At 42.7% G+C, this 13,961-nt stretch overlaps 1 protein-coding gene across 1 annotated transcript in view; it reads left to right on the top strand.

Moving 5' to 3' along the window:
- The window catches only part of DIS3 (DIS3 exosome endoribonuclease and 3'-5' exoribonuclease), a 118,002-nt gene that overhangs the window by 86,557 nt on the left and 17,484 nt on the right, over positions 1–13,961 (top strand). The window contains exons 19-21 of the mRNA XM_089680362.1: positions 1,167–1,381; positions 5,781–5,949; positions 12,619–12,771. Of these exons, the coding sequence (XP_089536488.1) occupies positions 1,167–1,381; positions 5,781–5,949; positions 12,619–12,771 (537 nt within the window). The remainder of the gene's footprint in view (positions 1–1,166; positions 1,382–5,780; positions 5,950–12,618; positions 12,772–13,961) is intronic.

The following is a 13,961-nucleotide window of genomic DNA, read 5'->3' as shown; positions in this document are numbered from 1 at the left end:
ACAACAGCTGTAGCTTTTTAGCAATGAAGGTTTGTGGGTCTTTAGCAATGAATATGGCTAAGGATTGAAATGCGGGGACCCAGCAAAGTGCATAGTTCATAAGAGTTGTCAGTGTAGGCTTAGAATCTATAGAGTAAATAATATTAAAGTTATATTAAAGGCATTTATTTATGTACTTCAACATAACAAACACGGTATACTTATTTGCTCTATGCAGTGGTGTTGCACAGAGTAGCCCTGTTCCTCCTCTTCTTGGGTCCTACGCCGACTCTCCTGGCACCTCCCTAGTCCCTCCGGAGCAGAAGCTTGCTATGGGGGCACCCAAGCAGGCTTGCTCCCGAGCCACTGCTCTGCGTATCCACTCACACAGAGAGCTGCGACTCGTCCCCCCTTCTTTCTCTCCTCATTGGCTCACTGACTGTGATTGAGAACAGTGGAAGCCAGTGGCAGAAAAATGCAACATAAAGTAATTTGAGCATGTGTAGGCACAAAGAAGAAAGTAAAGAAAGAAAAGGTAAATCCAAAATATCAACTGCCGGATAAAGTGACAGTGTCTCTGCAAAGGGCATCCTCTGACTCCCTTATACTTGCCCTACCAGTGCTCCCTTTGCAGCTCCTTCCTCCTCCCTCACCAGCAAAACTATCAATCAGTTCCGTGAATTATATAACTGCTGCTCCCAGTTACAACACTGCCTGGTACACATGGTAAGTTTTTTTTTTTTTTTGTTCAACCCAGTGAGCTGAACATAAAAACCTGAAAGGTTGCCGTACTTACAATGCAAGGGAGTGCCCCCTCCCCACCAGAACACACTGATCAGCGCTCACAGCCATTGGCTGCCAGCGCTGAACTGCTGCTGGTCTTCCACATGAACCTTCAACCAGTCATTGGACCAGCTTCTGTTGGACAGGCAGCTGTACACACTGTCTGAATGTCAGCCGGTTCCTGCTGAAGTGGCTGATATTTGGATCGTGTGTAGCCAGCATTAGTGCTGACTGGAAAGGAGGAAGTAGCTGCGAGTGCAGATAAGGTGAGTATAAGGTTTGGAAATTTCCCTTTGCAAAGATGCTGTCACTTTGCTCCGCATGGCCAGTGTGACTGTCTCTCTTAGTTGTAATAGATGTTAATTCTTGGTCTTTGCATTACATAATCCATATTATCTTTTCAGAATTTGGAGATAAAAACAGATTGTGCAAAGGCTCTGGCTGATTCCTTAGACACAGCAGAATCAGAGGAGTTTCCCTATTTGAACACTTTGCTGAGGATCCTGGCTACCCGCTGCATGATGCAGGCAGTCTACTTCTGCTCTGGAATGGATAGTGATTTCCACCACTATGGTTTAGCCTCTCCAATCTACACACACTTCACCTCTCCCATTAGAAGGTTTGTTACCTGAAAAATCTTCTGCTTATTGTGTCATTTATTAAAAAAAGCAAGAACCATGGAAAACAATGGTAGGTTAGCTATGTCTGTTCATATATTTTTGAGCTCCGAGTGGAATAGAATATGTAGCACAATGTTAAGATAGATAACTTACTTGGGCTGAAAAGCAAGTTGAGAATCTTCACTCAAGAATTGTGTATATATTCACTTGAATTTTCCAGTCATGTGAAAAGCATCTGCAGATGATTGAGTATTCAAAGTAAACAGGACTTTGCTTTTCCCGTGACTGATTAAATGAAGTGAATACTTTCACAATTTTTCGAGTGAAGATCCTCAACTGCTTTAGTAAATAGGCATCATTGATCTGAGACAGATGCAGTTAAGCAGTAGATAGTAATAAAAGTTTAGCAATAGGTTTGTTTTCTTGAAATCATATTTCATAAAAAAGAATGTTGGGTCTTATTGAACAATGTTATCCAAACACCAATGGGCATTCTGTGATATCAGAAACAACAATTAGGGACTAGCTGACAACAATTAAAATGGTCCTTTTACGCACTACTTAAATGTATCTCCATATTATTTGTTACACACTGCAGATAACATTGTACAGTATGTTAAACACATTATTATTATTATTATTATTATACAGTATTTATAAAGCGCCAATAGTTCGCTCAGCGCTGTACATTACAAAGGGAGACAGAACATGTGACAGAACAATACCAATACAATGCAAAACATGAGGGGATCGAGGGCCCTGCTCTTTCGAGCTTACAATCTAGGAGGGAGGGGGTGGTGGCACAGGAGGAGATAGCTGTGGGGGATGGAGTGGTAGGAAGAGTGGAGGAGGTCGGCAAGTTAGCAGGGGGTGGGGTAGGCTTCCCTGAAGAGATGGGTTTTCAGGGTGCGCCTAAAGAAGAGGAGAGTAGGTGATAATCTGATGGGTTGGGGCAGGGAGTTCCAGAGGATGGGTGACACCCTGGAGAAGTCCTGGAGGCGGGCATGGGAGGAGGAGACCAGGGAACTAGAGAGAAGGAGGTCTTGTGAGGAGCGGAGTGTGCGTGTTGGGCGGTACTTGGATATTAGGTCAGAGATGTAGTACGGGGCAGTATGGTGGACAGCTTTGTACGTCAGCGTTAGGATTTTGAATTTGATCCGTTGCGCAATCGGAAGCCAGTGGAGAGATTGGCAGAGGGGGGTGGCGGAGACAGAGCGGTTGGAAAGGTGAATGAGTCTGGCAGCCGTGTTCAGGATGGACTGAAGAGGGGATAGCCAGCGGCGAGGCAGGCCAGTGAGGAGGGAGTTGCAGTAGTCGAGTCGTGATATGATGAGGGAGTGGATGAGCTGTTTAGTGGTTTCTGGGGTTAGGAACGTGCGGATTTTGGCGATGTTGCGGAGGTGGAGTCTGCACGAGTTTGTTAAAGATTGGACTTGGGGCTGGAAGGATAGGTTGGAGTCCAGAATGACACCCAGTACTCTGGCCTGCGGGGCGGGTTTGATGGTAGCGTTGTTGGATGTGATGGAGAAATCAATGGGGGGTGGTGTCCGGGCTGGGGGGAAGACAAGAAACTCGGTTTTGGAGAGGTTCAATTTAAGGAAGTGGAGCGACATCCAGTCTGATATGTCGCTCAGTAGGTGTGTGATTCGGGCTGAGACCAAGGGGGTGAGGTGGGGGGTTGAGAGATAGATTTGTGTGTCGTCGGCATAGAGGTGGTAGTTGAAGCCGTGAGAGTGTATGAGTTGGCCAAGGGAGGAGGTATAGATGGAGAAGAGAAGGGGCCCGAGGACAGAGCCTTGAGGGACCCCAACAGAGAGGGGGAGTGAGGGGGAGGTGGTAGCATTATAGGTAACGCTGAAGGAGCGTTGTGACAGGTAGGATGAGAGCCAGGAGAGAGCAGAATCTCTGAGGCCGAGGGAGTGTAGTTTTTTGAGGAGGAGGGGGTGGTCGACTGTGTCGAAGGCCGCAGAGAGGTCAAGGAGTAGGAGCACTGAATAGTGGCCATTAGCTTTGGCGGTTAGCAGGTCGTTGGAGAGTTTGAGTAAGGCAGTTTCGGTGGAGTGTAGGGGACGGAAGCCGGACTGTAGGGGATCGAGGAGGTTGTTGTCGTTGAGGTGAGAGCATAGGCGGGTGTAGACTAGGCGCTCGAGGAGTTTAGATGTAAATGGGAGCAGGGAGATGGGTCTGAGGTTGTTCGGGTCATTGGGGTCCAGGGAGGGCTTTTTAAGTATGGGGGTGATGTGTGCATGTTTCAGAGGGGAGGGGAAAGTGCCTGAGGAGAGGGAGAGATTGAAGATGTGGGTGAGGGAGCGTAGGATGGAGGAGGAGGAAGGTTGTAGGAGTTGTGAGGGGATAGGGTCGAGGGGGCAGGTGGTGAGGCGGGCATCAGAGAGGATCTTGGAGACTTCCTCGATGGTAGTAAGGTCAAAGGTGCGGAGTGTTGGGGGAGCTTCAGTATGAGGAATGTAGGGTGGGGTGGAAGAGGAGGTCAGAGCAGTGGTGGGGCCGTGGGAGAGGGGTGATGAGGGGGTAGCTGAGTGAGGGTGAAGGGGGTTGGAGAGAGTTTGAGCAGCGACGAAATCCCTGCGGGTTAAGTCGAGGGGGAGTGGGGATAAGGGGGTAGCTGTGTGAGAGGGGACAGGTTGAGAGGGCGTGTGAGTTGCGGCAATGTCCTTGCGAATTGTGTCAATTTTGTTTTTGAAGTGATTGGCAATCTCAAGGGCAGTGAGTGAGGTGCTGGGTGGAGGTGGGGGTGGAGAGAGTAGAGAGTTGAAGGCAGAGAAGAGTCGGCGAGGATTGGAGGACAGGGCCTTGATGAGGGTCAAGAAGTAGGCCTGTTTGGCAGCATGGAGGGAGGAGGTGTAGGTGCGGAAGGCAGATTTGTAGCGGGTGAAGGCTTGTTTGGATTTGGTTTTGCGCCATAGTCGCTCCAGGGCACGACTTTGTCGTTTGAGGGTTTTGGTGTGATCAGTCTGCCAGGGCTGGAGCGGTCGGGGTCTGATGTTGCGTGTGGTTAAAGGCGCTAGTGAGTCAAGGGCTGTTGAGAGCGCGTTGTTGTAGGCGGTCAAAGCCAAGTCGGGGCAGGACAGGGGGAGGATGCGGTCGTGGAGTTGATCAGCTGCAGAGTGGTATATTAGGAATTACATTTCAGCTCTGCCACCTTCTGACCATCCTGTTCCTGATACTTTGTAATGCTGAGCTGGTGGGCGTTGCTACCCATAATAAAACAAAACTAGACCAATAGTCGTTGCTGTGGATGGGTTCTGTTGTCTGTTTTCAAATGTATCCTCCCCTCCCAATAGCATAAAACCTTTTGGCAATAGTTTCAGAATCACACAGTAAGGTTGTTCCTTGCGCTTGCTACAGAACATGGTGAGCACTATAACCTTTTATTGATTTATATTAAACCTTCAAATGGTTTACTTCTGAATCATTAATGATGCACATATTAGTATAAAATTATTTTTACAAGGCCTCTTTAACTCGTACGTGTAGATGAATGGTGGGGATGGAGCATGAAATGTCCCCCACCTGTGGGACCATGGCAGACCGTTAGTAAAGCAAAGGTTAATTTTTAAATTAAAAAAAAGAATACTTGCCTGTGATTGGTAGTTAAGCAGTTAAACGGTCCTGGGCACAAGCTGCAGCATAGAAATACAAAAGAAAACCATCATTAGTGAGGCAGTCGGTGGTGGACAGAAGAGGAGGCGCATCCCGCCTTCCTGCACCTTGACGCGGATTTTGTTATGAGGTTTGTCCATTTCTTTGAAATGGGACTTTAAGTTGTAGGAATGGTTAGCTTGAGTTTCAATAGTTCAACTAAATAAACTGTTTTATGTTATTATATGTTTTGTGATCAGCAATAATTAATTTGTTTTTATTGAATTCAAATTCTTGAATACCTATAATAAAAGTCAGTGGCCTATCAGTCCACAATTTTGAGTTCAGAGTTGTTTTTCTTCATTAATTGTTCTGCCTACGGTCCCATGCCTTTTGCCCTACAGAATGAAGGCTATAAAGCAGGAAATAGAACAAAGATGATTAAATCTTACACTAGTTACCATGTTTGTATTTGTTGAGGAAAGAAATGTGTGCTTGTATTTAACTTACAAAAGTGAAAACTGTGTTCAAACTAAGTGAAAAACAGATTTTCTTATTATTTTTTTTAATTATACAGAAAGTAAGCATTAACTTCAACCTTCCCATTCTGTTGGCACAAACAGGTTTTGGCTTTTGGAGAAAGGCACTGCAAGCTCCAGTAGGATAATTACACAAACTTGATTACTGGAGTGGAAAAGTTCCATAGAAATATTTCATTTACACATATGTGTATGTTGCCCATTATTAATAGGCTTGTACTGCTAATAAAATCCCATGTAATATCTTCTATCTTTCTAGGTATGCCGATGTCATAGTACACCGACTTCTGGCTGCAGCAATTGGGGCAGACTGCACATACCCTGATCTGACAGATAAACAAAAAATAGCAGAAATCTGCAAAAATATTAACTTCAGGCACAAGATGGCTCAGTATTCACAGAGAGCTTCTGTTGCATTTCACACTCAGGTATGGGAAGTTATAATGTTATCTGACTATGGAAAGTGACAATGTTACACTGTATGTGGAAAAAGTCCAGGTTGACCATAATCCATAAAGGGCATCTATGGTTTTGTGCAAAAAAACGTTGCAGAGAGAAGAGGACCAAAAAGCCAGCCATTGCTTTAAAGTGGTTGTAAAAGTTTTTTTTATCCTTCATGCATTCTATGTAGTAAAGTGAAAAACCCTCCTGTGTTCATATCTCCCTCATCTCCCCCTTATACTTCCGATACTACCGATCTCAATACATTGATGTGCACAAGAACAGCATCTCTCTCTTCACTGGACCGAGAGGCAGCAGCAGGAGCCATTTGCTTCTGCTGCTATCACAGCCAGTGTGTTGGGAGAGGGGGTAGCTGGGCTGAGCCTAGCTCTGGGTCAATGGAATTAGCCCACATAAATGCCCCCCTAGCAGGTGTCTTGCTGTGAGGACACTGCAGGAAAGAGGAGCCAGAAGCGCCAGTGGGGGAGCTCAAGAAGAGGAGGATTGGGGCTGCTCTGGGCAAAACCATTGCACAGAGCAGGCAAGTATAGCATGTTTATTTCTTTTTATGTATTTATTTTTTTAATATATCTTTTAGAATCACTTTAAAGCTGGCCTAAAATGAAACGGCCAAATAGCCCTTCTTCTTGACATAACTTGGCCTTAAAGACGTTCACCTTTAAAAAAAAAAAAATCTTTTACAGGTAAAAATGTGTGCATTTATTATTTTTTTACACTTTAAAGCATTACACCCATGATCACGGGTGCAGTGCCAGGCTCCAGCAGACTCTGCCAGCTGTCTGCCCATACCTCCTGTAAAGGCAGACAGTTACTGAATTGCAGGAAGAATCAATGAACTACGAGAGTGCTCATTGCTTCCTCGCAGTTTGAGAACTACAAGCCGCAGGCCATGACTGCTGATGGTACTTGTAGATCATTTATTCACAGAGCTCTTTGAACGAATGATGCTGTCGTGTAGGAGGAGCCATGCTGTTTTTACATGTTGACAGCAGGTGAAGGGAGAAGATCCCCTGCCAAAGAGAAACGTATTCCTTAAGCACTTTGAAAGAACAGCTCTCAGCCTTGTCCATTCTTTTGCAAAGGCCTCTGCTTAATTCTGCCTTGTAAAAACTTTTCCTTAAGGTGTATCTCCAATTAAGACCACATTGCAGCACCCTGTGCTTCCTCAAGATCTTAACTTGGTTGTTTGTGTCATGTAGAAACCACACTTAGAACTCATCTGGGATATTCCCTTGGATGACCTCTTATGCAAAGTGGCCTTTTTGGTTGTTGTCACATCTGTCAGACATGTCTCTGAGTTGGTGATTCTCTACTAAAAGGAGTCATTCCTCATACTTCACAAAAAAAGTTTGTCTTACACCCAAGACCTCCTTTTTGCAACAATTTTTAGATGCAGCTTTTCATAGATTTATGAACCTCTGCCCATCTTTACTTCTGAGACACTTCAACTCTCTAAAATACTTTTTTTTTTTATACCTAATCATGGTATTGACCTGTTGCCAATTAACCTAATTAATTACAAAATTCTCTTCCAGCTCCTCCTTGTTAATCTCACTCTGCCAGCTTTTTGTTGCCCTGTCCCAACTTTATTGTTTGTACCATTCTTAAAATGGTACGATTTCTCAGTGTAAACATTTGATATGTAATTTGTTTTATTGTGAATAAAATATGGGTTTATGAGATTTGAAGTCATTGCATTCTGGTTTTATGTAGATTTTACACAGCATCCCAACTTTTTTGGAATTGGGGTTATATTCATACACCCCATTAAAGGAGAAGTATAGCCAAAGCTATTTTGGCTATACTTCTCCTGTAGGTCACAGGAGTACAGTTTGTTCTGCATGCCTGTGACCCATTTTCAGCCAACAGTGGGCTAAAGTCACTCAGCTGGTCCAGCTCTAAAAAGATCCTGACCGAATGATCCGTATCCACCTAGAAGCCTGGACGGGCACCTGGCTCAGCCTCTCAGCGAACCACTGAGAGCCTGGCCAAGCCTCTGTTGCCCCCTCCACAGCCCAGGGACAAAGCAGAGAGCCAGAGACTGACAGTAATGCTTCTCTGCTCAGAGCGGAGGGGGAAAACTGACCGATTAACTGTGTTTAATCACTTAGTTCTCACTGCAGAGCCAGTGTAGGACAGCATTGAATCGATGCTGCATCCACCTAGGTGAGTTTCAATTTTTTTTTTTTTTTTTTGGAAGTCCTTAAGGAAGGTTTTTTGGAACTTTCCTTAAGTGTCTCTTCTCTAGAGTGAATAACTGTAATCTTTGTTATCGATCCTCATAGAAGGGTTGGTGACCAAAACTAAACTACATATTCAAGATGAGGCTGAAGCAGTTTTTTGTATTGGGTATAATTAATTATTTATCTCCTGGTTGTAAGTTTTTTTAATGTATGAGAGTATTTTGCTAGCTTTATTTTTTGGCACTCTCCAGTTTTAGTAAATCAACCCCAAAGAACCAATTATGCTGTCACAGGGAACCTTGACTGTTTATGGATGCATCATGTCCCATCATGTCCTTAAAACATGTGTCTTAATTAGTGCAGTAACTAGATGCTGCATGGTGGTTTGCTGCAGCTCTACCTTGATGTAAGCTGCAATAGCTGTCTTCTTCCTTGTCACCTGTTGACCTGCCACTCTCCTTCTTCCCACCTATTCACACCATGTAGTCTCATACATTGTGTGGTGCTATATTAGACCTTTATTCACACCCTGAACATTCATATCCCAGGGTGTATTGTAGATCTTTTACTGCAACACTCCTGAGCCTAATTCTTTGAACTACATGCCCAAATATTGATGCTCACACTTCTCTTTCAGTTGGTCCCACATTCCTTTTGGACTCCTCTCCTGACCCTGTAGTGTGCAGCGCATCGGGGTCTAATCCTCACAATTCTGTCTGCGTCATGTTGCATGTTCAGGAATTTGTTCATTCGCATCACTCGGTTGCCCCCTTAGTTATGCAAATGGTCTCTATAGAGACTGTCTATGTCCAGTTTTCTCTACTCAAGGTCACTGGGGCTCTCCTCACTAACTGGCAAGATTAGGTACCACTGTCTTGGGCCCCCTTTTTCCCTGATTACCATAGTACATAATTTCCTGGCCTACAGCCCTCAGACTCGCCCTCATTCCCTGTGAATAAATAAGGATCCTTCCGATATCAGGGTTTTAGATTACCAAATTGCCTGTTTTTACATGCTGAGAAGTACATCAAAAATCTTATTTTTTAATGAACACAACTGCAATAACTAACTTGGATTTCTCCTCACTATGTATGTCTGTGATAATAGCACAAGATATTGAGGGTAATGGTCGTCACCACTATAGGCACATTTTTAAAGATTTCCTATCACTTCCTGTCTCTACTGCAGCCATGTATTTGACAGCACCACTGTATTAAAGGTTGAAGATAGGCAAATCTAATTTCTTTTTTGTCCATTGAGGCACACTAAGTATTTAACCTTTTGGGGTATACTGCCACCTGTGGGAGGATTGGACACTGGCAAACAACTATAGGCCATTGTAGAATAATCCCTCCCACTACTATCATGCTTCATTTTTTTTCTAGTGTGTTATGAGGAAAGATATTTTCTACATCTCTTCTGTGTTAAGATTAACTTATTTATCTGCTAGCACCTTTTTATTCTTTGTTCTACACTGCTGCTGGAGTTTTGTCTCTTCAATTGCAGCTTTTTCATGCTATCAGCCTGAGCCTGGCCCTTGGAGTACTGTGTCCAAATACTGCTGGACTTGACATTGCGGGGATAGCCTGGAAGTGACCTTTTGGGCACAGAGCTTCTTGTAGGACATTTTTCAGACTTTATTCTGGTAATAACTGTGAAGCTTTTTCTAAGTTCAGAGCTGGTGGCATTGCCTTAGTGTTTGCATGGTCTGTTAGGACTTGTGTAGTAAGCCTGTCAAGCCATGCACTGGGAGGCACCTCATATACTTAGGTCGCTGATTTTGCCACACAGTTGGACTGAACAATGATGGCATCCTCTGTGGATTGGCATTATCCCACCTTAACAGAGTGCTTACCATTCCACTAGAGGACATGCCTGTCTTTTAAGGACCCAACCAATAAGCAGATGGAAGCCCATTACAGAGCTCTGTTCCAACAGGTGGGCCCTGCTCTTAGCCAGATTCTGGATGTAACCTTACATTGTCAAACCATGACTGACCATTAAAAATCCCATAAAGGAGATCTTCCGAGTGCTGCAAAGTTAAGTCCATCACTCATATAATGTATGAAGCCTCCAAGGGACAGTGTCTCTTCGGGCCAGCTATTGACAACATCTTTGAGATTCCCATGGAATCTACTGAATCCGGCGTCGCCTTCTTTAATCAGGTACTCTTTGGTATTGGAACCAGGTTCTGTCTAAACTTTCATAACTACTGTTTCAACCCATTAGAGACACTCCTATCTGTACTTTTAACCACAAGGTGGTGGTTTGCGAAACCATCATTTCTGTGAGGTAAGTGTCTGTCTGAACTGGCAACCTTATCCTGCAAGAAACTCTTGGTGTTGAGGTCCAGGACTTCCTTCATGCCTATGGTAATTTCTGTGGTTCAGGTAGACCATCATCCAAGCTTATGGTCTAGAGTAGGGGTCTCCAAACTATGGCCCTCCAGTTGTTGAAGTACCATCATGCCTCTGGCTCTGGGAGTCTTGCCTGTGGCTGTCAGTCTTGCAAGGCCTCATGGGACTTGTGGTTCCTCAACACCTGGAGGGCCATAGTTTGGAGACCCTGGTCTAGAGGATTAGGTTCCACCTTTTCCTGTCAAGGCAGATTCAACTGGATCAGTGAGTGCTTCATAGGCTTTTTGCCATCAAACAATTGTTTCCCAGATATGCAAGGCAACCACCTGGTTTTCTGTTCACACGTTCTACACTTGTGAACGTAAGTTCTGCCAGGTAAACGTTGCGGGCTCATTTGATGCCAACTTCAGGCATCCTCAGTACTATTTTTTTGAGCCTGTTAGCATTTGCTATGTTGTCCACCCCTTAGCTATACTGCTTTTGGACATCCCAAAAGTTAAAGACTTTATATGATCCTCAATGGACTAGAAGGAAAAAGATTTTTGCTCTCATCTTAAAATCCTTTTCTTACACTCCATTAAGGCACAGGTTCTCACCCTTCGGTGTTTGATTATGCTCTCGGTGCTGCTATGCTACATAACCGAGGCTTACTGCTACTACCTACAGTTTGCCAGTGGCTAATCCGCCTGTAGGTGGAAACATAACCTGAAGATTAAACATTTCCTATATCCCTCAGTGGACTCAAAGAAAATAAATTTATGGTAATTACAAACTTAGGTAAGTTAATTAAGTTTCAAATAAACATGCAAAAAAAAAATCATACGTAACAGGGTACCACAGTGATGTGTGGATAATGTAGGTCACACAGAATCAATTAGAAACCAGATATTAAGGCTTACAGATAGTTACATAGTTAGTCTGGCTGAAAAAAGACAAAAGTCCATCCAGTTCAATCATAAAAAAAAAAAAAAGAAGAAAGTTATAATCCTATACCCACAGTTGATCCAGAGGAAGGTGAAAAGATCCAGCAAAGCATGATGCAATTTGCTCCTTCAAGGAAACGAAAAACCTTCCTGATCCCCCAAGAGGCAGTCAGATATTCCCTGGATCAACTTTACCTGTAAATGTTAGTATCCAGTTATATTCTGTGTATCTAGGAAAGAATCCAGGCCATTTTTAAAGCTATCTACAAAGCTGGCCAGAACCAAATCTTGAGGGAGTCTATTCCACATTTTCACAGCTCTTACTGTGAAGAAACCTTTGCGTATTTATATTGTATATAATCCCATCAATGATGCAATACAAAACCACACAACTAAGCTGGTGAGAATAGTTAGGGACAAAGTTGCCATCTCAGATGGCAAGCTAAGAGCTTATCACTTAGAACCCTTATGACCAAAGAGGAGGTACAGAAAGAGCAGAATAACCTCTGTCTCCAGATATGGATGAAGTCCGTGTAGATCAAATTTACGTGGACAACCTCTAGCAATATGGGTCAGTTTGTACATAGGTAAGGCCTCGCTCACCAACCTAACCCACATTTGTAAACTAGGAGTTTCAGGCTTGTTCACATATAATGCAATGCACTTTTTGGCATAAAAAAAAAGAGGAAACGAAGCAGCGTCTTTTGGGATTCACAGATATCTTCATCCCCAAAGTCTCCAAGTAGACACCTAATTAGGATTACAAACGTTAGGTAAAGCTAATTTTTCTTCCATATATTTAGTAATAGGGGACCAAAAGGACCCCACCCTGGGACAGTTTCATATGATATTTATTTATTTCAGGTACTTTTATAGCGCCGTCAATTTACGCAGCGCTTTACATATATATTGTGCATTCACATCAGATATGAAAGAAGTCTCCAGTAGCAGTATGACACTGTAGGGAGGGAAATCTACCAGTCATGTATAGTTTGAGTGGGATATAATAGATCCAATGTAAATATTTCAGTTGGATAACCTTATCTCTTGCAGCAAGAACGCTATTTACCGGACTCCCTACTACCTCTTCCCAGGGTGTGTTTAGTTTAACAATGTGCTTACACCTTTTAATTTTCCTTCCTCCTGTTTTAATACATTTGTTTCTTATGCAGCTGTTCTTTAAAAACAAAGGAATTGTAAATGAAGAAGGATACATCTTGTTTGTTCGGAAAAATGCGCTTGTGGTATTGATCCCAAAGTTTGGTTTAGAAGGCATGGTCTTCTTTGATGACAAAGTAAAGCCTAGGCTAATTTACAATGATGAGGTAAGGTCAACTGAAATTGATTTAGTCTTCAAACAAATCATTGCTATCTTTTTCTGCAATTTAGCTTGATATCTTGGAAGCAAGCAGCACAAAGCCCCAGTGCATTAAACCCCAAAACATTTGCTGAACTACATGCATTACAAAGGATACCATATCACTAGTTATCAATGTATTTTATCCTGGTCAATTGTAATCCAATGTATTTATGTAAATATTAACCACTTCAAGTACTGACACTTTTACCCCCTTCCAGTCCAGGCCAGTTTTCAGCTTTCAGTGCTTTCACACTTTGAATGACAATTGTGCGGTTATGCAACACTGTACCCATATGAATTTTTTAGCATTTTTTTTGAGACAGATAAAACTTTATTTTCGTGGTATTTATTCCCCACTGGGATTTTTTTTTTGGTTATATGAATGGAAAAGTCCAAAAATTTTGAAAAAAAAAGTTTTTCTTGTACAATTTTGCCAATAAATAACCTTTCTTCATAAATCTTGGCCAAAATGTATTCAGTTATCTTTTTAGTAAAAAAAAAAAAAAAAATAACCCAAATTAGTTTATAGCCAAAAATTATAATTTTTCAAAATTTGCTTTTACATTTTCATATATATATATATATATATATACACTTTTTTTTTTTTCTTTTTTACATACCATCACCCTAGCACCCATAGTAACACTGTACTACTTGTGGGAGGTGATTTTTTTTTTTTTACACTGATTGCTTTTACACCCATAAAGGCTGTAAAAGCAATAATTTTTTCTCTCTGGCTGCATTCTTGCAGCCATTGAGAAATACTGTGTGAGCTGTGATTGGTCACAGCTTGTCACCTGGTACAAGGCTGTTGTGAATAGCCTTGTACCATGTGATTTCTGTGATCATTCACAGATTTCAAACATAGTAAGCAATGATGTCAGAAGTGACATGATCGGGACCTCACACAGAGGTCCCATACAACAATCAGGAAGTGGTTAAAAAGCTGCAAGTGGATTTATACGAAATGTATTCTAATTACACAGTAGTTTCATCCTCTTTCTGTGAATGACACAAACATCAGCAGAGACCCAGCAGGGAATCAATCCTGCCACATTCCTTGTATTTGTTTCCAAGTCTTCACTGCTGTTCAGGGCCTTGCAACAAAATCTTTTTCCACCACTGCCATGGATCTTAGCTTTGGCCTTTCAAGTA

Source organism: Staurois parvus, unplaced genomic scaffold (assembly GCF_062004578.1).
Source record: "Staurois parvus isolate SC_StPar_1 unplaced genomic scaffold, SC_StPar_1.0 ptg000243l, whole genome shotgun sequence".
Taxonomy (NCBI): Eukaryota; Metazoa; Chordata; class Amphibia; order Anura; family Ranidae; genus Staurois; species Staurois parvus.
Note: the sequence above shows the minus strand (reverse complement) of the source record. Positions and strands in the feature narration are given on the sequence as shown.